The sequence below is a fragment of the Numida meleagris genome, chromosome Z, assembly GCF_002078875.1.
Source record: "Numida meleagris isolate 19003 breed g44 Domestic line chromosome Z, NumMel1.0, whole genome shotgun sequence".
Taxonomy (NCBI): Eukaryota; Metazoa; Chordata; class Aves; order Galliformes; family Numididae; genus Numida; species Numida meleagris.
This window is the reverse complement of record NC_034438.1, coordinates 24,072,427-24,096,354: the sequence shown is the minus strand read 5'-3', so window position 1 is coordinate 24,096,354 and position 23,928 is coordinate 24,072,427. Positions and strand designations below refer to the sequence as shown.

General features: G+C 41.0%; 2 protein-coding genes across 11 annotated transcripts in view; both read left to right on the top strand.

The window, feature by feature from the left end:
* Positions 1-3,818, top strand: part of SV2C (synaptic vesicle glycoprotein 2C) — a 100,465-nt gene extending 96,647 nt beyond the window's left edge. The window contains exon 13 of the mRNA XM_021381448.1: positions 1,631-3,818. Coding sequence (XP_021237123.1) covers positions 1,631-1,814 — 184 coding nt within the window. The 3' untranslated portion in view covers positions 1,815-3,818. The remainder of the gene's footprint in view (positions 1-1,630) is intronic.
* The window catches only part of IQGAP2 (IQ motif containing GTPase activating protein 2), a 119,847-nt gene continuing 116,464 nt past the window's right edge, over positions 20,546-23,928 (top strand). For all 10 annotated transcript variants that reach the window (XM_021379576.1, XM_021379575.1, XM_021379583.1 and 7 more), the window contains exon 1: positions 20,546-20,689. In XM_021379576.1, the coding sequence (XP_021235251.1) occupies positions 20,644-20,689 (46 nt within the window). In that variant the 5' untranslated portion in view covers positions 20,546-20,643. The remainder of the gene's footprint in view (positions 20,690-23,928) is intronic.

Sequence of the window (23,928 nt, the reverse complement as noted above, 5' to 3'; positions counted from 1 at the left end):
TATGATCTTGTATTTTGTCCTGAGATGAGAAAAGGCATGCAATATTCAGAGCTGACAATCAAACACTAAGTATGGACTTTTATGATTTCACTTCTTTAAGAAATATTTTAGACAAAGAAGTTGACTTTGGCATGCTAAAATAGACAAATGAGTATTTCATGTTAACTAATAAAAACTTTTGGAAGGTATATTAACTAGTCTTAATTAATATGTCTTAACTCTACTCTGCAAACATCTACCTAACTAAATGAAGAATTTGACAAAGTACTGTTACTTTAAATGATTCTGAAGTTGAAGAAAAGACAAACTAGTGACACATCGGCTGTGGACACATGCACAGTTTGCTCGAGGAAGTCTTCTCCCTTGTTAGGTTTACTTTTTCAAAATTTAAAAAGAATTTTCTGTAAAGAGTTTTGAAAAATCTCTCAGTTGTAACCTTGCTCTCAGTTGGAAGCAAGTCTGCCTGCTTTGGGGTGATTCTCTGGGATGCTCTCAAGGATCTGCAGTAACAGACATTCATCATATTTACTTCCTAGGAGTACAGACTGTATATGAGCAGAGGATTTCCATTCCTTTACATAGAGTCTCAGTATGATAACTAGGTAACCATTTAGTCACTCAATCCGTTGGTATTTCTATTAATATCTTCTGTTTAGACTGGGGGCATTTTCCCTTCTAATAGCAATACTTAATATTAACAATGTAGAAACATTGTTTTCTGAGAAAAAGCTTCTATCCTCTTGGCTGCTATTATTTTGTCCCAGTGAGCACAGTGTGAGCTCCATGTATTCCTTCTCCCTTTCACTTCCTAAGATTTGAGAAATGTTAAGAGATTCTTCCATTGTACAGATTATCTTGTTAGGACATTTTTGTTAGGACAAGCTCATTCTTGCAACTATGAATCATACAGTCATGTCATAACACATTTTATTAAAATGATAGGAGTTGGTGTAATAGATTTACAGACTGGCGACCAATTATTATTAAAATCACACTCTACAAAGCAAAAGCCCTGCTGAGTTGCCCATACCATGCTTTCTGCTGACAGTCTATTTCCTTCCCCTTTTCTCAGAAGATTCTCAGGTACTTCTGTGCCAAACAAGGTTTTTTAAAAGCCTCATGCTCCTTGCTTCTAAGAGATAGCCATTCATTATTATTATAGGTCTCATTAGCCTTTTGAAAAAGTATTCACTGAATATGCATACTACCTATAAGAAATCCATTTATATTCAGTACCCTATGATGCTCATCCTTCTGTTTTAGTGACCTCCTTCCAAAAGTACTATATTGCTCTTGAAAGACTTCCAACCTTCTATCTACCAACCCAGCTTGTTAAGATGTCACTGAATTTCCAGCTGCAGGTTTTGTTGTTGTGTAAAAGTACAAAGTTACCTATTCATCAGTCATTAATTTCACATTTTGATTCCTGGAAAGCAGAATAAATTTGTCTCTATAAAATGCTGCCACAGTAGAAACAAGATTTCACATAAAAGAGACCAGGTACAGAATGCTTGTTGGCATTACTGCTGTTTAAGGTATAGGGTCTATACTGATTTATTCCACTCAGGATTTGTTTCAAAGGCTTTTAATCTGACATGCATTTTTAAATTTATTCTGTTTTTTCTTTTAGGGCAACCGGCTTTGGCTTTTTGAATGCACTATGCAAAGCAGCAGCTGTACTTGGAAACTTGATATTTGGTTCCCTTGTTGGTATCACCAAAGCAATCCCTATTCTCCTTGCTTCTACTGTTCTAGTGTGTGGAGGTCTGGTAGGACTTCGACTTCCTGACACGAGAACCCAGGTGTTGATGTAACAGGAAAAAGCCATTTACTGTTTCTTTCTTTCTTTGTACAAATGTCAGCTCTCCTGTTTGGTGGTGCAAAGGCTTCAGATTATTAATGTTTTGTTGAGTGTTCAGGTGGCAGAAACCAAACACAGGTGTGTGGAGTGGCAGAAATCTAGAAACTACTCTATGAAAATTTTAGATTTCTCTTTCATTTGCTTGCATATTTTGCTATTTAAAACCATTTCACTTCAAACTGCAAAGCTACCTCCAAAAACACTTTCAATGACATGTCCAGGAAGATAAAAACCATACTGATAATTTGATACTTAAAAAGCAGTCATATTTCTTAAAAATACATGCTAAATTTGGCCATGACATTATGAGCTCTTGTAGCAGTGCAGACATGCAAGGCACTTAAGTAGCAGAGAATCTTATATGTATCAGTGCATGCGGCAGTAGTCAGGAATCTGTGCAGACTGCTTCAGTACTGAAAATACTGACCTTCCATAGCCAAGCTTATTGATAAAAACTTCTACATTTTAAGCCAGAGGCCTGGACGAAAGCATCAGTGCCTCTTCATTGGGAAATGGCTTTAGGTAGGTTCAATCTAAAGTAAAGCTTACCATCTACACCCCATATTTGCTGAGGAGAAGGCAACAGGTATTGTGGGGAGATGAAAGGCCAAACATGAGTGAGGACAATGAGAATAATAAAAATAAGCACTTTCACTCTTTGCTGCTAGTCCTCCAGAAAAAATAATAATAATAAAACGTTTTCTTATAATTTGTGGCATCTGGAGTATTTTTGCCATTTTAAAACAGAGAATGTATATTATTCCAGATGTGAGTCAATGCACAAAACAGTATTTATGCTATTGCAAGTATGAATCAAGGAAAAATCAAGCCAGTGAACTGTATGAAAAGTAGGATGCTTTCAGAAAAGTTTGCTTGGTATTTACATTTTTGTTTGGTATTTCCACTTCAAATACAAGTTTCTTTGTCAGAGAATACAACCTACTAAATTTAGTCAGTTCATAACTTCAGCATAATCTAATTAAAATCTCTCAAAACATTTTTAAAAAATATTAAAGCAAAGAAATAATAAAAACACCTGAATTAATTTCATAGCTTATACACTCCTTCATATAAGCATTTACTCATGATTTTAAATATCCTATAGATATATCAACGTTTAATACTCATAGCTCCCTGAAAAGCCATTAAGAAAAAAACGGTGTAAAGGCTGCAGGGGTTGGTCATATCTTTATAAGGCCAAACGTAAGGATGAAGAGTAAATGGTAGTAAATAAGTTTCTTATATGTCATATGCTATTAATTGTTTCAGATTGCAATAAAAACATCCTCACCAGTTCTACTGCCCTGTAAAATGCTGTCAGATCTCTTTAAAATGTTAGCATTCGAACTTAAATGTAGATACAGTGGACAAAGGGAGCAGATTCCCCTGATGTGAGAAGCTGGCTTTGCTTTCAGTGAAGCTAAGACTGTTCAACTGATTACGTGGCTATGTTTTCAAAGAATAACTTTCATATAAATCATAAGGGAAAATTTATCAGTATTTTTTCTAATTATGTCTCACTACTTTTATTAGGTGACTGAGTCACTGCCAACGAAATTGGGCTTTCAGATAAGGTCTGTATAGTAAGATAGATGCTTCTTGTTTTTTTCACTCCCTCCTATGTGGGAAGTAGTAGTATCTATCCCTGAATTTTGTCAATTTTGTCATCTTAGTTATTTTGAAAGAGTAAGTAAAAGACAGTCCAAACAAGACCATTCATTACATTTAAAGTTCACTGCTTGATTTACTGAATATAGAAGTTTCAGTTTTGAACAAATTCTTGTGCATTTTAACAAGAGAAAATGAGCCCAAGATGGGGTTTCTGGTGTTCAAAAATGATTAAAGTGGCTAAATTAAAAAAGCAACAATACTGAAAACTAGTGGCCATTTTTTTATGTTGACAGTTCAAATATTGTATAGCAAAAAAAACCAATTTTAGTAAGTTTATTTTACAATATAAACAGTCCAAATGTCTAAGATAAAATATTTTATAATTAAATCTTATTTTAATGTGTCTTTTAAATTTCTAAAATATATTTCAGAAAGGGGAAGAATTATTTTTTCACCCGGTTTCAGGGTAAGAATAAAATTCTGACCTTAGATTTGCATTTGTGGCTTTTGTCCGCTAGTCAGAATCCTTATAGTATTTCAAGTCTATTTTTCCTCATGAGAATTATATTTGCTTTTGACTGTATTTCTCTGTGCCATTCGTTAGTTACATGTGCCCACTTCCTTGTGTTTACTCCACATCTTATTTGAAATCTGAAGCCTCTGTACATGTCTGGCATGAACGTCAGCAGCAATGATAAAAAATTACATTGTCTTGTTACGTGCTCTACACTTCCAATTCTGTCCAACTCTGTATGTGGGACTGAAGAACATCCAGACCATGCCATATGATCATTGTGAAGGAAATGGGCCATAGGACAAAAAAATTCAACTTTTGAGGGTTCTGGTAAAATGTTAAGGCACTAAAATCTCATCACTTTTGAAATGACACTGTTTGCAGTGCTGGTTCTTGTCCTAAATCTTGGCCACATTGTAAGTATATAATTAAGTCTGAATATAGTGAAGTGAGCAGCCTGAGAGCCTGTTTGGAACAAAGCTACAGCAGGGATTAGTAAAGATGAAGAAAGTACCCCAAAACCTAAAGCTAGAATCTTCCTAGCTGGTGAGCAAGTTGGCTCAACATATTTGAAACAGTGTGTGAGCCAGAATGACAGCTGTTCGAACAATCTAGTGGTTTGGTCTTGAATGCGGTGAAGATCTATCCCATGAAGACAAAAGGAGTGAATGCGATTTCAAACTATAGGTACTTGGTTGCATACTTATAATCCACTGTTTGGAACAGAAAAAAAATGGCCTGGACACAAATGTTATTTAGGTTATATACCTGTCTGATGTCTTGTCAGACACTTGTCTGGTCTTTAGTGAATTTGTCTTTTTTGCAGCTTCCTAAGTGATCTCAGGTAATAAATATTGGACAGTATGAATTTCCCTTCCTTTCTAACCCCGTTCTTTTATATCTCACACAAAGAGTCACATAGTAGTCTGTGCAGATTCCTGATAAACCTGTAATTAAGAGGGCATTTGCATGTACTTTCAAAAGAGGATAAAATATACTGCCTTATATGGCAACAAAACTGCTATACACACACAGAAAACTGAACTTGTCAGTGTTTGTTTATCAGAGCTACCAGGCACATATAAACCAGACTGCTTTTTTTTGTACATTTTGGTTTCTGAACTGACAGACCACTAATTGGAAAATTCTTTCAGTCTTAATTGAAGTAGGATACAGGGATTTGTGCCTTACCACTGTAAGGTGAAATACGCCAGCAACAGCAATGATGAAAATTACAATGGCTCCTAAAGACAGAGAAGACTGATAGCATTTATAATAGTATTTACCGTAAAGCTCACTGTTTTAAATATGAAAACTGCCAGCAAAACAGACCACATGCATTGATTTTTGCCAAATACATTTTATTTATGTTAGTTTTACTCATGACAAGTTGTTTGACAGAAAAGCTTGACTTAGCAGACTTTTTTCATGAAAGCTTATTATTCATTGTGTTTGTACATTTTAAGCAGGCTGGCTGTAGTCATGTCACTTAGAAGCAAGCATTACAATATGTTGCATTGACTGCTGAGTACAGACTCCTAACAATGGAACTAGGAGAATGTGCTCATGGTCTTCTTCCTTCCTGCTTGAATTTAGCTGGTGACCTTCCAAAGGTGTGTACTACAATTCTAGCCAGAGATGAAAAAGCATTAGACCTCCTTCCTGATGGGTCCACTAGTCCACTATCTGTTCATCCTCTTAGAAAAGTGGAGCACCCTATGACTGCTAAGTCAACCTTTGCTCTTTCTTCTCATACTATTCCATTCATTTCAACCCAAATTGTTTTTCTTACCAGAGGGCCGACTTTAAAGAATTGAAACCCACTGCTCATGCTCTCACTTGCTTCTGACTTTATAGTAACATTCAGTAACATGGTTTGACATGCAGCTTTGGAATTTTAAACCAAGATGGAAAACGAAGTCCTTCAGACAATCTCACTTTTTTGAAGGAGCAAGACTAGACATTTCTGTACATATCTATCTGAGGCCTAGAAAGTATGGTTATCTATTGCCGGCCAGCATCTCTGGAAATTATTCAACCTAGTATCAAATTGAAAAAACAGTCAATCAGGCCAGTTTTGCCTTTTTTCTTGTTTCTGATGTGCTAAGTCACTGCATTAAAGCATGAATGTGCATGAAGATCTATGTAATAATGTCACAGTACTAGAGTAGTATTAAATATCAAAGTATCCTTCCTTTGCAGGAAGGAGCGGGATATTCACCATAGCAACAAAAATAAAGAATGCAGGTAACGGTAATTGATTAAAAAAAAAATATCATCACTTGGTTGAGCACTAGAAGAAATCATATGAGACTGATTTCAGCATACAAACTAATTGCAGACTGAGTGCAAGTAAGTGAAGGTAGAAGAGACCTGAAGGCAGCTTTACCAGTTGGTGTTTTCTGTTTAATTCAAGTCCTGAGCTGAGTTCCAGATTTGCTGACTGTGCTAATTCCATATCACTGCTTGATCCCTGTCTTGCCTCCAAACTGTATGCAAAAGCCTGCCTTTTCATGCTGTGTTTTCTGAACTAAGAGCACTGAAGAGTATTAATTCAGGCAAATATTCTATATTTTACAGTGAGGTTAATGAACAAGAAGGCAGGAAATGCAGAGGAAAAGCAGTCTTTCAAACTTATTTGATTCTGGAGTATGATTACTGAACATATGTTTTCCTTCAAGACTCTGGAGGAAATTGAGCATTTCTGTTTTCACTTCTTGTGACTTTAACCCTCTGAGTGCAAGGATTCATTTTTAATCTTCTGATTGAATTTTCAATTACATTTCCAGGTTACCAAGTAGGTAACCTGGCTTGTAGCTTGTATTAGCATGGTAATGTCTTGTTTAGGTAAAGAGGTATGACTGGATGTAAACATCTCTTTCTGACATCTCTCTGACTCAGAAGATGAGGCAAAAAAATAATGAGATGGAATCAAATTAAATGCAAAGAATCAGTAGGGAGATTTCAAGTCTTGGGGTTCAATTATTTTTATTTTTGGCAGCTGTTTTCTTTAAAGCCTACCCTGCAGCTTTATGATACAGTTGTATTGAACTGGTGAATACATATACAGACACACATGCATCTGTGTGTGTACATGTGTACACACAAGCACAACACAGGTTGATGTAGGATCTAAGCATTACTTTCTGCATTATGCATTATTCTTGGAGCGCAAATACCATTCTGTTCATTTCCTTGTGCAAAACCCTTTACTTATCCATGCACAACATTCATCTTAGATGCCAAGATTCATCTCGGTAGGGCTTTCGCTTTCTGCCACTGGAGGAGATATGGTCTGAAAAGTAAGGTTTGATTTAGCTGTAGCCTTCCACCAGCCACACTGTGCCAAACAGCGAGACAATACACCATACAGAGGCACTGGTCTTGTTCCAGTGACTAGGAGAAACTCTCAGATATTTAAGAGCTTTGAGTTTTGTCTTACTCAAATAAAAGTCTTAACAAACTTAATGGGGATCTTAACATGTTAACTTCTGTGTAACATATGAGAAAATGTCTGTGTCTTCTTGTAGTGTATGCTTTTCATTGCTCTTGCATACATGCCTGATGTCGTTATAGTAATGTGGTTATTCTATTGTTTACTGTTGTTCTTATCAGCAATCTTTGACCAGCCTGAAACAAAGCCATTGCCAGGGTGTCTTTCATTTAATGATTAACATCCCCAAAGATCTACTACAATAGTTATTGCAGTATAAATTAATTCCAGCTACAACCTGAGTAAAACCAGGCTGAAAACTGCAGCATATGTGCACGCACACTGACGTAGAGCAGTGAGAGTGGGGAGAGCTCTGTCAAAAGCTCTGTCATCCACTGCATTACTCCTTCCATGTTTTCAGGACTCTCACTCAGCCCTGTGCTTCTATGCACACATTCTATAGAACTAAAAAATCTTTAGAAGAAAATGAATATTCCTTTCAGAGTAGTTAAAAATGTATGGTTGCCATAGGAAAGCTAACTGTTTGAACAGAAGGACAAAAGCAGCTCTGTTTCAAAAAGTGAACATATTAAATACATAATTGTGTATATTGGCATGTGGGAGTTTATGTTGACATAAGAGAAATTAGTTCATTTAGCCCATTTTATTAAACGTGCATAAAACTATTTGTGTTTTAAAAGCCTAGCTTTCCCCTGTGAGTGCAATATTCCCCCCCAAATAACAGTTTTTTTAATAGCTTCCGATGGTGTGTGTCTAATGAGTCAATAGACAACTTATTTCAGCCATTTGTGAAAGAATGTTATAGTAAAATTTCCCATTAAATCTTTCCATTAATAGCTGTATTGCTCTCAAATGCTTAAAATTGTGACAACTAAATTATGCCCCTTACTTGGTCTCAAACTTATGTGTCATTTTACTGTACATCTTCTTTTGAGAGTGCAGTTTCCTCTGCAGTATAATAATACTGTAAAAGCCAGGCATTAAAGAGGAGCTTTTTCCCATCATTGTAACTTGTTGGCATTGTAAGGTTATTGATTTTCTTTAAAACTCGTCAGCATCCCCTAATGCTGAACAACAGAAGGAAAAAGTGTATTTTTTCGTGTTTTGTTTTTTTGGGTTTGTTTTTTTTTTTTTGTGAGCTATTTCCTCCTCCCAATTTCTCCTAACAATCTTTCACTCAAATTGCCAGCTGGGAGTACGATTTTTCAAACTGTCTCTAGCGTGCAAAAGTTCAGGTGTGCTAGTGTACATATGTTGTCAAGAGATTCGTAACCATTTCTGACATTCTCAATTTCTTTATGTGAGAAAATATGTAGATATTGTATGTACAGTAATGGGGTATTTTGAGTTTGAATTCCCATTTATATATGTTTAATTTCAGATGTACTAATTTACAACAAGATCTTGGCAATGGTCCTTGCCTCCCTGGTTTTTAATTTCTTTTTTCTTTCCTGCTTTGTGTGATCTTCTGTGATGTAGGTTACAGTCATCACTATTGTATATATGTGTTTGCATGTGTGCGCATTGATTAACTCTCTTTTGGAGTTCCAAATTTTTCCTTTTAAGTCCAGCTGGTACACTTGTGAACTCATCTTTCCGGTATACTCCTCTGTGTTAGATTGCCAACTACCAAAATGTTTGACCAAGTGTTTTTATTAAGTACACTGAGGAAAGTTGTATGTATACTTGTGAAAGGGCATGCTGTGTAGCATGACTGTGTACAGTATAAATCTATAAAACGTGGAAGTGTTTATAAATTTATCTGCCAAATATTTATCATCCATGTAACAAATGCAAAGTTATTTAGTGTACATCAGATTAATAAAGGGGCATTTTTTGCTCTACTATATTCAAATAAAGATTTGTTCTCTGCAGTGAATGCACATCAGGTGTGATAATAGCCAGAACATCATTCTTCATTACTCACAAAATACTGGAAACAGTTGTTTTACCTCAATTCACACTTCTGTGGATCTCTGTTACATTCTATTTAGTACTTGTAATAGAGGCAGAACATGCAAAGAAAAAGAACATGGAACAAGTTAATAAAGTTAAACTAATGTAAATGACAATATAAAAAAGACAGATTTCAGGTTACTATGGTTGCAGGAGACAAAGTTCTCCTACAATTAGCCATCTGGGGTTCACATTTTTATGATATATAATTACACAAAATAAACATCTGGTCAAAACATAGCTGCACTGCAAGGCTTTGTTATCACCCCAAGAATCTAATCTAAGTCTGTGTGGAGTGCTTCCTGCTGCAAGGTATGATAATCTGTGCATCCAAAAGGCCAGCTGGAATGTATACAATAAACCATGGTTCTGGAAGAACTTGGTATCCAACAACAGAAATACAAAAAAAAAAAAAACCACCCCAAATCTGCGCATCAACATTACTTCTTCGTTGTGTTTGTGCACTATGGGCCTCAGAAAAACTTAGGCTGATCAAATGTGGTAGCTTTAAAATAAGAAAAAATCTGTCATCTCCATGGTTGGATCAGGAATATATTTGCAAACAGACAGTAAGCTTAATAAAGCACATGAGTTTCTTCAGCTGTGTCACCAATGGGAAAACATTAAGCTGCATGCGAATTCAAGTATTTTTCAGCTCATGTGTTGCACTGTCTACAAAACCCAACACTGAAGGATACATGATTTTGTAACTGTATTTTGGTACAGTACAGAAAAAAACTTTCCTAATTTATTAAGTATAACCAACAGAAACACTAATCCATATATTAGGTCTGATTAGTTCTACACCATAATCTATCTGCATTTGAAGCAGATTGGTAGTATATGTGTCTCTTTAACTGAGGAAGACACAAGCATAAAGATTAGTGTCATTTTGGGAAGAAGTCAAAGTCTTTTATGCAGAAGATGACAACCTGAGAGGGAGTATGGAAGAAGAATTGCACATATTCTTCATAGATACCTTTCAAAAACTTATCTCCTGAGAACTTTCATAGCAAGGAAATCTGACAACAGAGCTTAGAGAAGTAATGCAAACTGAGCCAATCATCCTCAGCAATGACTTTTCTACCTGTAAGACTGCATTTCTTTGAAGAATTTCCCAGATTTACATGTATCCAAATGAAATCAAGAAATATATGTAGTACATTACTTTTCCTCCGTGAAAGTAATGCCTCCTATTCGTTTCCATGGAAATCACAAGATACAAAGAACACAATAACATTATTTGATAGAGCAAATTCTCAGCTACAAAACACTATTTTTCAACATTCACCGGCATTAACTATGCATTTTCATCAGTGATGCACACCATGCTTGTAAACATTTGCAGCAGCAGAGGTGACCCACTGTTTCACAGCTGCTGTGATGGTGTTGTTTCTTGGAGAATGTTGCCCACACAGTTCTCCTTTCGTTGATTTCAACAGCTGGAAGTCAGAAGGCAAAAAAATTCCGACCATACATTGAGTGTGGTAGCACAATCCAGACAAGACTGCCGATGTGCTCCACTATCTTAGAACTGGTGTGGGGCCTGGTGTTACCGTGTTGCAAGAGAAAGGTGTCTTCTTCTCTGGCCTGACTTGGGAAGCTCAAGCCTTCAGCTTCATCAGTGTTGTGATGTAGCAGTCAGAGCTGATGGTTTGTTCAAGTTTCAGAAAATCCAGAAGGATTACTCCTTTCCTATCCCAGAAGACATTGCACATCACTTTACGCACTGAGAGCTGCATCTTTCATTTTTTCTTCGGTGAGGAATTCACAAGTCGGTACTCTGTGGTCTGTTGTTTTGACTCTGTTTCATAGTGGTAACACCACATTTCATCACTGGTAATGACGTGATCCAGGAAACTGTCACCTTCAGCCTTTTATTGGTGCAGTAGGTCCTGATGAACTTACATACAGTGTTCTTTCTGTTCCCGTGTGAGCATTCATCAATCCAGGCAGTGCTGACAGACTCAAAAAGAAGGCAAGTCTGTGTCAGCCTTATCAACTCTTGAGTCATTTTTATTATTCATCAAATGAGACAGACTGTCACTTCTACTACAGAATGAGAAGTTGCAAATTATCCCTTGATCATACTGTTCTCTGCTTGAAAAAATACCTGCTTATGAATCATTAGCTACAAGAATGAAGTGTGAATTGCCTTCTGTAACTACTTCCAATGTTAGCTAGTCCTTCTGACTAGTTTGACTGAGTTCTGATCACATATAGCCCAGGCTACAGATCTAACCTCAATTCTCCCACAGGACTGAATAGTCAAATGAGATATTTATTTCAAAAGTTTAATGATAGCAGACAGAGTTGTACTATTGTAGAACAAAAGCAATTTTGCAAGTGGCTAACGTAGCTCTAAATTGTGGACTTTACAGCAGATTACTTCAGAACATATTTACTTGTGGTTTTCCTTATTCAATCTCTGATGCTGAGATGCTGACAATTCACTAGATAAGAATGGAAATCCACTTACTAAAGGAACAAACATAACGCCTCACAGAGAAAGAGGGCAACATTGGAGGATAGAGATTAATTATATTTATGTTCTTTTCCTTCTGGACTTCCTTCTTCTCCTCATCCAAGGAACTTCAGACTGAGACTGTAATTGTTTAATATTCGCCTGATTATTCTGAGCACTACATCTAAGACCACATGTTCTCTTCAGGTTCTCACCTACTCCCTACTGCCTATAGCCTTCCACAGCAAACACAAATTCTGTCAAAGAAGGAAAATGCTGCTCCTCAGGGCCAGTCTGCAAGGGTGTCCATACAAACTGCAAACCACTTAAACACGAGGATGTTCGTGAGCTCCTGGCTTTCAATAAAAACATCCCTAGCTTTGCAATCAGACCAGCAGGTGGACTGTACAGAAAGTAGGAACAAGAAATCAGATAAACCTGAAAGTAATTCACCTTCTCCAGCTTCCTGGAAATGAAGCCATTAGTGGATTCTCATATTTGTCTCATTGTTTAGCTTTAATTGTATATACCCTCTCAAGGGTTCTCTTGCGAACTTCAGACTCTGGCTACATGATAGAGCTAGATTATGTGAAAGGAAATCCTCTTGCTATTTAGGATTACATTGCAGTTAGGATCTTTTTTAACATGTTTATTTCCCATCAGTCAGCTCTGGGGCCTTGATGGATTGTTACTTATGAGTTACAGAAATTACCCCCCAAAAAAGCTCAGACCCTTTGAGTACGGGTACTAAACAGCAGCCTAATCCTCAGGGCGCTGGAGGAGTTTACCTTTTCAATCTTTAGATAGAATCACAACTTTTAGAATTTGATTAAAATGATGAACCTGTTCAGGAAAATAAACACGTGAGAGGCCACTGGCTATTTGCAAACATGTTGAAGCAAGACCAAAGAACAATAAGATCTTGCTATACTCTTGAGTTACAGGAATGTCACTATTACAGGAGTGTGGTGTGGACTTTAACCTGTCTTCGGTAGGGCTAGTGTACTATATGTATTGTGAACTACAACACATACAAAATACATAACTGCTAAGGACTGGAATTTGTGGGCATATGGAATCCATGTGTTAGGGAAAATCTCTGGGCTTTGCCTGGCAAAAGTGTAACAGCTATGGACTGACCACACACCAGGAGAAAGGTGGATAATAGCACACATCTTTTTAAAAAGTCACCTGAAATTCAATATATTACTTTGCATTGTTATTGCTAAATGAATGTTGAAAGCAAGGAAAAGCATCTCTTCAGTACAATATAGGGCCCTCCCCATGTGGAGGCATTACCACCACCTGTGAGAGAGGAGTGTATTTTCCTGCAGAAGCCACTACCTGGTTAGTGAAAATAAACAGGCCCACATCAATATACTGCCATTTCCAATCTGACCTACAGGTGGAGGAGGAAAAATAACCAATGAAAAGGATCTGGAAAGATGTTGTGAATGTATTACTCGCTGTTTCAGTTACCATTGCAAGCTGAGATCAGTCATTTGCAAGTAAGCATGGTGCCCGGCAGACCCACACTTTGCAATCAAACTATCCTGAGCCAGGGACTATTTTACCTTTGCTCAAAAGCAGTAAGCCCTTTGGGAGAGGGTAACATGGCACAGTCACCCAGCTGACTCCAACCAGGGCATTTCCAGGAGCTCTGTTTCACCAGAAAGCTTGCCTCCTGGCTGAAACTTTGCAGATAACACTGTGCAAATCTTCCAGCAGCAAGCAGTCACCAAGAAAAGACATTTAACAAACTGTCAAAAATGTCTCAGTGGCTTTTGATCCTGCCATGAATGTACGCTTCCCTGACAGGGGCCTTGCTGTGGTCTGCAGGACATGCTCTCCAGCAGTGCCTGACCAAGGCTTCCAACTTGAATCTGGCTCCAGGCCTCTCTGCAATCAGCACTGCATCCACCAGTAAGCCAATGTCAGCGTCTTAGTGCTCACTGACCTACGTGGGCTTCAGGTTAATTTCTATGTGCTATTTCAGATGCTGGTTTTAATTTTACAGCTGCAACTGGTTTGAGATCTGATTATCTGAGGAATACCTCTTTTCCCTTAGAAAAACAGCAAAGCCACTCCAGGAAAGGAATCCAGGCTGAGGCCATTTTGATTTAAATAAGAGGTGGCTGCTGACACTGTGCTTTCTGTGAAGGGCCCTGGATACTGGAATTAGCTTTCTTCACTTTGCCTTCCAGAGCTTGAATTTGTCAGTCTTTCAGACACGTTCTTCATTTTTACACTAATGTGAATAATGAGAAGCTTTTCAAAAGACTGGAGCAGTGCCAGTGGAAAAGTGGTGGAAATAAGAAGACCCGAACCAGTCTAGTGGAAATTCATGGGAGTTTAGACTCTGCTTTATCAGTAGGGCAACTGTTGGCAGGCAGGAAAATGGTTGTAGGGTTGCCCTAGCTGTCAGTCGGTCCCCTGTAAATGCAGAGCTCCTAGCTCCTTGCTTAGAGAGTAATAAATAAATAATACATTAATGAGTGAATAATGCATAGACTTTTAGTGGAGTGGAAACATTGCTAAGCACATGCAATCACAAAGAAGCACACAGATGCTGCATTACAAAAAACAACAGCAACAGAAACCACTGCCAAGCAGACCACCTCTAGCTTGCGGATAATGTGAGGAAACAATCAAGATTTTAGTTTTGCTATGTCCAACCCAGTCAAGAATGCTTTTTGCTGAATATGCAAGCTGCAGCCAGGCACAGATGTTCCCTGCTTTCAAACAGTTCTGAATTCGTTTTTATGGCCATTCATTATGTCTAGACAAGGAGGGTCACTCCACACTGAAGTATTCTGTTAAATGAATAAATATTTATTCCAACAGACAAATGGAAAAAGCTCTTTTCTGGCTGAGTTCTTGCAGAACGATTTCAATCTCTGTCTTGCAAAACTCATGCCACTTTTGCAGGATCCAGGGCATTTGTCCAACACATTTTGAACAAATGCTTTTTTTTTAAACCTGTTCAAGCAGAGAAACTGGTTTCTTAGGTAGCTGGGCAGGCAGGATTTAATCAAGCCCTGCAAGGATTCTAACTTCAGTGGGGAAAGAAGAGGGACCTTTCATCTGACAGGAATGGATGTACACCTTAGATATGTACCTTAGGAAGTGCTATGATGCATAAGATGAAGTAATTAGCAAGGTATGGGATAGCACGGTATTGCCGCCCCACGTCTGCTTCTCACTTTCATCACAAGACACACCACTCACACTCATCTATAATTAAGGAGCAATTTGTAAGCTGACCTAGCTCCTAAAAAATCATATTTTGGGGAAGTGTTAAGTCAAATCAGTCCCATGACTGAGTTAATTGTGTGATTCCAGAGATAATCACAGGAGCACAATTAGCCAGCATTTGCATCAGGCACCTATAAGTTGCAGTTACTGCTGTAAAATATTTTTAATACTGCAACTCCATACTGAAGTCTTGCCAGCACTGCAGTCTGAGGGGCAGTCTCCCTCCCTGCAGACTTGCCTTAACAAATTCTGCAAGTCATTCCTACACCTAAGGTAATGTATTGATCCAAGACATACATCTGAAAGATGCTTGAAATCAGTCTTGCACATGAGCTGTTTCCAAACTGTAGTGTGCAGTGAAGGACATGGGAAGAGTCACTGCTGAATCACTGCATTGTCATCACCAAGCAGTCATGTTGGAAATATCCAAATAATTGATCAGGACGGTATCTCTGATAAAAGCAGATTTTATTTGCAATTGCAATGGCGGGCGTCCTGCAAGCAGGCGCGCCGCAGAAAGCAGTGTTACATCTTTTATGCCCTATTACCCGACGCTTATCTTTTCCTCCCCTGGTTCCTCATTGGCTGAGTACTTCAGGTTCACAATCTTCCCAGCGCTCAACTAAACATAAAGATACTGGTTGAACATAAATTGTTGCTAGCTAAGCATGTATATTGCTAATTAATTAACTTCTAACTCTTGCTTACTCAGCACCCGGTCATTATTTCTGGACACCTGTTGATTCTTGGATAAAGATAAGTGTGGAAGGAGGATAGAGGGAAGCATCCTGAGGCCTGCCTGTTGTATCCCTCCCCCAGTCCTAGAGTGAGACAATTTGGCCTTGTGTGGAGGCCCTGGCTTCTTTGATATTTGATAAACTGGCTATTCTTTTGCTGAGGGCCTCTTAGCAAAACAGAATAACCTTACAATATGCTTTTAGTCTAAAATACAGAAGCTGTGGTCTTGGTACTTATTAATTACTTCATCTACTTACTAAACATGCATCGATATCTAAAGGACAGTTGATGAAAACAGAGACCCCCCTTTCAATGAAATAAAGAGAACCCCAGAAAGAGTTATTAGTATCAATAAAGAGACCACGAAATAAAGTACTAATCTTGTTAGTTCTATATGCAGAAGCAACATTCAATTCCTACAGTCACTATCTGAAATCAAAATCCTTGGATTCATGACACTAACTTGGAAATCATGAGGCTTAGCTGCAGTTTTTCCCTCAAATCATGATGTCTAGGAATGCTCTTTTCCTCAGAAAAATGTAAGTGCAGATCCGAAAGTACCGCCTCACTTTGGCAACTGGAGATTTAGAGCAAACAATGTTGAGTTCTGCAAGTGGTAGAAGGGTGAAAGACTTCTGACACTGAAGTCATTTCTCTTTCATTTCCTTTTTCAGGTGTCAGTGCTATGCAAAAACATTCTACTGTGCACATTTTTGTACACTTCTGGTTTCTTCCTCTGGAGGTCTGGCTCTGCCAAAGTTATCCACACATTTATTTTCATTCCATCCCATGAACTATTTACTCTGTTTTTGAAACCGCCCTTTCCATTCCAATTTTAAGTAAGTAAACTGTTACTAATTTTTATTTAGGGTAATGCCCAACAGGGCTCGGTTCGACTTACTTCTGGCTGCCCTAGAGACTATTGCAAAATCTGAGGGATGCATTCTTCCATGCGTTATGCTTGGTTGTTCAGCATTGCCTTCAGTTTCAGCCAGGACAGCTGAGAAGTTAGAATCACTTCCTCGGCCGAAAGGAGCAGTTGCTGCTGATATTGAAAAATGTTTTCAGTACTTCTGCTCTTGGTCTCCATTTTACCACTCTATTGTTTACCAGGGCGTTGTGAATGATTTCCACAGTTGACTGCTTCACAGTTCCTATGATGCTTCTGATCTCACACATCCCCAGCCTAGCTTCAGCCTTGCTTGCCTTTCTAGCAGGAGTCTCTGCTGGGATCGCAGACAAAACACATCTGAATGGGAGACCCAGGGCAGGAACCATGGGAGGGGCATGCTGCCTTACTCACAAGGCCGCCAGCAGCAGAGGGAAGCACTGCTCCTTGTGTCCTTTCCTGACCAGGGCAGCCACACATTCCCTCTAGGCCTAACTGTGGGTTTTTTCAGAGGTCACTGAGGCCAGGTACATGATGGCCTGTTTGTTTACTTACCTGACAGAATAAATAATGCATTGCACAGATACTGTGCTGAGGGGGAGGCTGCAGTCCTGCCAGCTCCCCACTCTGTCCTTGCAGATTCCCTCTCTGCAATTATCGCTGACGAGCTCAGCACTGCTTAGCAACTGTGTGGGGGCAGTCGCTGTTGTGGTGTCTCCTCATGTTTCCTCGAGTACCTCTTAACCTTCAGATTTGCTTTACAAACACACCACATTGTTTGTGGATTTTCCACTGCAGTTCATGTAATACTATAAATCTGGGTCCATGGCTCACCTGGTGATCCAGCAGGATTGCTCCTCATAGCATGGGGCTGAAGGTGCTGCTGTGAGCCTCTCTGACATCCAGCAGTGCTGATGCAGCCCCTGTAACTGCCCAGGGGAACCCTGGCTCTGCTTTCTGCTGGGGGAGCAAGAAGTGCAGCCAGGTGCTTAGGGTTACACCATTCTGCCGTTTGAACTGTGAAAGCACCAGGGAGGCAAGGACAGCTACAGCTTGCTGGGAATTGGTTACCTGTGCAAAGGAAACCATTGGAAAGGCCCTTGCAGTACCTGGGAGTCTGCCTGGAGTTATCCCCCTCCAGTGGTGCTGCAGGGACCCAGGCTGCCCCATCACAGCTGTCTGCCCCTGATCACCGAGGTGAACCTAGCACAGCATTTCTCTCATGTGAATGTAAAAATGGAGTTTCACTGCGATGCACTAACAAGAAGAAGAAAAGAAAAGAAGACTCTTAAATCATCAAATGCCATTTTTCTTTCTGTAGGACAAATACTGCCAGCCAGAGCATGCAATTTACAAATAAAGGTATTGTCACAGAAAGTGTTGCTAAAGCCGCTGTTTCCAACAAAAAGCCCAGTGTCTCTAATTACCTGCATGCACTTGCGTCACTGCTGCATAAGCCACACAAGAATTTCAAATATCAATATCCTTCTCCAGTTAAAATCCCTCTGTACACAACAGAACTGTCAGGGAGCATGAGGCAGCATAGGTCACTGTAGCGTTTTGATTTGAGCTCAGCCAATGAGATGCCCAACATTTTTGTTCCTCTCTTGTCATGATTTCTTTTCAGATTTGTTCCCTCTAAGCCTGGAGCAGTGAGTGGCTGCCCCTGAGTATGCAGCAAGCCCTCACACTGGCTTCCTGCTCCACTCACAGGCAGGTGCGTGGGTCAGCGCTGGAGCCGGTAGCGACGCATTGAGGAACACCTTCCCACCACGCGATGCCCTTGATAATGCTGGGGACATTGATCTCAAGCTCCATTAAAAGACTTGGACTGTGAACAGGAAATGTTCACCCTCAAACATTTATTCTAGATATCTGACTGCACTGATTTCTTAAGTGCCTGCCTCTTAGAAGCTGTGAGAGCTACTAAGTCTTTTTAAGAACTCAGAAGAGAATATGGGCAGTAGCCTTGGGTCTGCCTGGGACAGGCTAAAAGCCTCTGGTCTGTTTGATATGAGTAACAGCCACGCTCCCTGGCTGTGCTCTGGAGGAGAAGGAGGAGGTGGCAGGAGGGGTGGGCGGTGCAGCTGGGGGTGTCCGAGCTTCCTCTGTGCTGCCAACAGCTGATGGAGTCGGAAAAGCGGGGATTAGCAAATCTGATGTGAAAGGTCATGAACAAAGCCACATGGCTACTGCTTGTTACTCCAGCACTCTCCCACCTGCCTCATCTCCTGCTGGGAGCTCTGGATTCATGCCGTATTGCTGTTCTGTAAGCATCATGGAAGGCAATGCTGCCAAAAACTCCTCCATCCTCCCAACCCTGGCCTTTCATTTCTTCTCCCTGCTCTGAGCTGGGACTTGCATTTCTAAGAAATTGTCCTACTAAAAGGAAAAAAAAAAAACAACACAGATTTTCCTTGGGGTGGATTGACTGAGTCCCCACACAGACACAAATGTCAGCACAGAGCAGGGGGGCTGTATGGGGGAAAGGACAAATTTCAGGTGCTAAAAGGGAAGGTTCTACATTTTGTCAGCCGTGGTGTCAGCATGTACTGGGCGTGTGACGGCTGCACGCTGTTGTCCTTCAGTTGCAGAGTGAAGGGGAGAGACTGAAGAATAAAAGAACCAGAAGAGAAAACAGCAGGGGCAAGTTTGAAGGATGCTTCAGAAGCATTCATAAAGAGAGGTGAGGACTACAGCTCCTCCAGTGCTGCTCTGCATGCCTGAGCACTAAGTCATCACTCTGTGCTCCAGGGAGTGGGGAAGACCTCAGTGAAGGTAAATGCATTCCCTGCTGGATTACAGTTATGCACAGACTCTGCTCTCTCTTCCACCGCTTTCTGTTGAGGGCTTAGAGGCAGCCTGGAAGGCGCAGCACAGCCATTAAACATGCCTCTGCATCCAGCCCTGCTCACATCCAGTCTGCTCTGGTGCATCCCAGGTGTTGCCCAGGAGCTGATGGCCACCACATTGTCACAAACCCCAAACCTTGGACTTTGCAGCAGGTAGTGCCCTGCTTGCAGCACAGCCTGGGCTGAGAACACCCTGAAGAGAGAGCGCCCACCCTGTTCCTACACCTTGGAAAGGAATAGGCTTGCAGCTGCACCCTGTCCCGAGGTGCCCAGGCTGCATAGCAAACTGCAGCGGTGGCTTCCAGGCACAGCAGGAAAGCTGCTCAGGGAGTGCAAGAGTATTTGAAAGAGCAAAACTGCAGGTGGGAGTCCCAGGCTTAGAATCTCAGCGCTCCTCACCACTTCTTTTCTGCAAAAATGCTAGAGAGGTGCCTTTGCCTTTCCGGTTTTGGATTGACCTGTTTTCTATTTCATTCTTGTTGTTGTTGGCTTTCTTTTTTTTTGCTCCTCTTCTTTCTTTCTTTCTTATTTCTTTTGTCTTTTTTTTTTTGTTTTGCTTTCTTGCTCTATTTCTCTTTTTTTGTCTTTTATTTTGCTTTTTTCTTTTTTTATTTATTTATTTCATTTTTTTCTTTTTTTTTATTTCTTTTCCCCCTTTATTTTTTTCTTTCCTTTTTTTTCCAGCTACCTCTCTCCAGCTTTTTTTTTATTCCTGGCTTTTTTTTCCCCCTTTTTCTTTTTGTCTTGTTTGGTTTCGGCCTTCTCTAGGGCTTTTCGCGTTATTATTATTTTTTTTTCCGCTTTCTTTCTTTCTTCCGCTCTTTCTTTTCCCTTTGTTCTTCCCTCCTCCGTGCCGTGCCGACCCCGCGCCCCCCTCCGCTCCCGTGCGGCGGCGCCCCGCAGCTCTCGCGCCGCCGCCGCTGCCGTACCCCATACCCTCGCGCCTCCGCGCGGGGCGGGCGCGGCCGAGCAGCAGCAAATCAGCGCGGGGCGGCCGGCGCATAAGAAGGCAGGGCGGCAGCGGGAGCCGTCCCTCCGGCGGCGGCAGGATGCACCATGAGGAGCTGGCGCCCCTGCAGCGGCCCCGCTACGGCTGTGAGTCGGGGCTGGTCGGGGGCGGCGGCGGCGGAGGCGGGAGCAGGGCTCCGGGACGGCTGTTGTTCGCCCCTCGCCGGCCTTCGCGGTTCGGTGCGAAAAGAGGGGCTTTGGGGAGGATAAAGGCAGCCCCGCCGGCGCCGCTGCAGAGCGGTGGCGCGCTCCGGCTTGCCGTAGCTTTCCTCGCGGCGACCCCCGGCAGGATTCTGGACAGGTTTTCTTGCTGCTGTGTTGTTGTCTTTATTGAAAAGTTGCTTTTCATTTAGAACTTTCTGAACGCGCTGTAGCTGCAGCTCCTTGTTATAGCTTCAGTGCTTTAGATTCTAGCGAGAGCTTTGGGTTTCAGCTCTGTAGCTTGGTGTTGTAGGTGTCACACTGGTTTGTGACCAATTTGTGACCGTAAGTTCAGATTGCATCTGTGTCTTTGAAGTTACAACTCTGTATGGATGGCAGCTTCAGAATTTTGGAGAACAGACTAAAATGTTGTGTTATAATTTAGTAGCTTTGGATTAGAACTTTATAACTTTAAATTCCAACATGAGTGAGGTGAGAAGCAGTGCAGTTACCAGGTGTTTCCTTCCCAGTGAAGTGTATTTGTTTCCCAAACCTCTATAAAAAGCCCTCAGCACCTTCCTCCTTCTGCTGCAGCACAGCAGTGCTGAGATCCTGCACAGCCTGTGCTTTCTACTGGTTCCTTTGGGCAGGGAGGTGTGAGCCCTTGGTTTTGCCGTCCCAATAAGGAATGCTTCTGATATTTTAAGCAGTATTAAAAATGAACATGTAAATTACTTGCAAAACTCACAGCACCCTGTGGTCTGATGAGCAGCTTTCCAGGTTTCAGTGTGACAGTTTCTCTGTCATGTTTTCTGAAATGTTTTTTTTTACAGAAGCACCAGATCTTTGACTGCTGAAGGCCATGTCTGCCCTGGGGAGGGTGGGTGAGCTAGAGCCTGGCAGCAGGGCCTGCAGCTCAGAGGCCCTCCACCCTCCTGAGCGTTCCCCCCTGCGGACACCTACCAGGTGATGCAGGCAGTGGGTCATGCCTGTAGATTTCATTTTCCATTTTCACTGCCTACTGGGTGTCCCAGGGACTTCTGGAGGTTTTGGTGATGTTTTCTGGAGGTGATTGCTGAAGGTCAATACTGATGATTTTTTCTGGAGCGGTTGCTGGAGAAGCGCGTTGTGTGTCTGTCCTAGCGATGATGAAGTTTTCTTTTGGAGCTGGTCTCGGAGTCATCCCAGCTTGCTTTGCCATCTCCTGTGTGGCAGGGCAGGGGACTGGGCTTGGGAAGATGCAGTGCTGAGGGCAAACTCTGCTATTTAGTGAATCAGCCCTGATTGGATGCTTTGTCCACTTGCCCAACATGCAGGAACTCATCAGGAGCAGGTGATGTGGCCCCAGCAGCAGGAGTTTTGCTTGACAGGCCTGCTCTGGCCTCTTCCTGGGACCTGTGCATCTGGACAGATGACATATGCTATCTGCCATAAAGTCCAATGCAGTTAAAGGTGCTTTGACGAGGAGTAAAGGGTCCATCCTTTGTGCCTTGGTTTTCACCTGAATACTAAGGGTTGTTGATTGTCTTCCTGCCTGAGCTGCTCGAATCCCACAGTCATATTTGCTGTGGGAAAGAATGACCGCATTTAACATGGTGAATATTTTCAAGATATGGTCTCATCACAGTATTCTCAGTTTAGAGTTTTTTTTGCTGGCCTGAGAGGGGAGAGGTCAGTTTGTAAAGTTGTAGCCACTCTCCTGGCGTTGGTCTTCAGTCCCAGGGAGCAGAAAGGAGTGGACGAAAGCATTCTTCTTTCCTTTCCGTGTGCCATCTCTCCTCTGACCAGTGCCTTCAGTCACTCAATTATTCAGCTCACTGTAAGCTGTAAGTTCTCTGTATAACTGAAATTGTACTTTGGATCCCTGACAAGCACAATTCCCTGCAATGAACAACACATCTACACTGGCTTCTCTAGGAGAGTTAATAAGTTGTCCAAGTTAGGCTATCAAACTGCCAAGTCTTCTTGCTCTAGCAACCTCATACTGCTTTAAACATTTAACCTAACCTGGACTTTTGACTTTGGCTTCACGTTCCTGGCAGAGCCTGTATGCTGCTTTGAGGAAGGTTAGTATTTTTACTGTGGCAGCCTTTGCTGGGAAATTCGTGTGCAAGTAGCATTTCATTTTGATGTCTAGAGATGCATGTGAATTTTAAGTACATTTTGTAGCCTGATGGAAACCAGCAGGGGGAAAAAAGTTACTCTGTGTGTAAGACCTTATAACACAAAGGTAGAGTAATTGGGAAGACATCCCTAACTTAAACACTAGCTTTGAGTTTCACTTTTTTTCTGATGTAGTTACTCAAAGACACGCACCTGGAAAAAATCCTTATAGCTGATCATTTTCATCTTTAGAGCCAGGAAATAGCTGAATGAAACCAAGCAAGAGGATCCCCTTCTGGTGCTAGTTCAGGGTGAACACAGCACATTGAAGAAACTGTTTCAGAACAAAGCCTTTGGGCCTTCTTTAGACTTTTGCTGCCAAACCTTTGTGGCTTCATGGACCATTTATTGAAAGGTGCCTCCAACTCTGCATGCTGTCAATTACTTAAAAAAAAAAAAAAGTAAAAAGCTGTAAAAGTTTTCCTTTGGTGCTGCGCTGCATCTGTCAGATGTCTGCGTCCAGCACAAACTGAAGTGAGATCATGTAAGTAAGAAGGAAGTAGCTCATACAGCAGAAACTGTGTTAACAGGCTCACTGCAACTGAATTTATGTAGCTGGTTTCCAGCCTGGCTACAGCTGTTGCCTGGCTTATTTCTCAATCCAGCACAATCAATTACAGAGTTTCACCAAATCACAGCAAACTGGGACTTACAACGGAGCTCAAGGTACAAGTTATTTCTGTGATGAAAATGCTTGGTGTCGTGGACAATTGTGAAGAAGAAAAGTGTAATTCTTGGGAGTACCACCCAGATTAACTAAATGTAAAGTTTTGGTGATAAGGCAGCAGATCATGCAGCACTTAATCTTTGAGGAAAAAATACTTGTCCTAAAACTATCAGCTCTTTTTATAACTTGATCTCTCTGAAACCTGTGTGAAGTAACAAACATATATGTGTATTCTGTAAGAAATGCCTGAATGGCTTCGTGACACTCTCAGGAATGCAATATAGCTACAGTGAGTGCAGCTATGGATGTCTGGATTTGCAGAGGATTTCAGGCATTTCCCTGCTCTGAGTGTCTG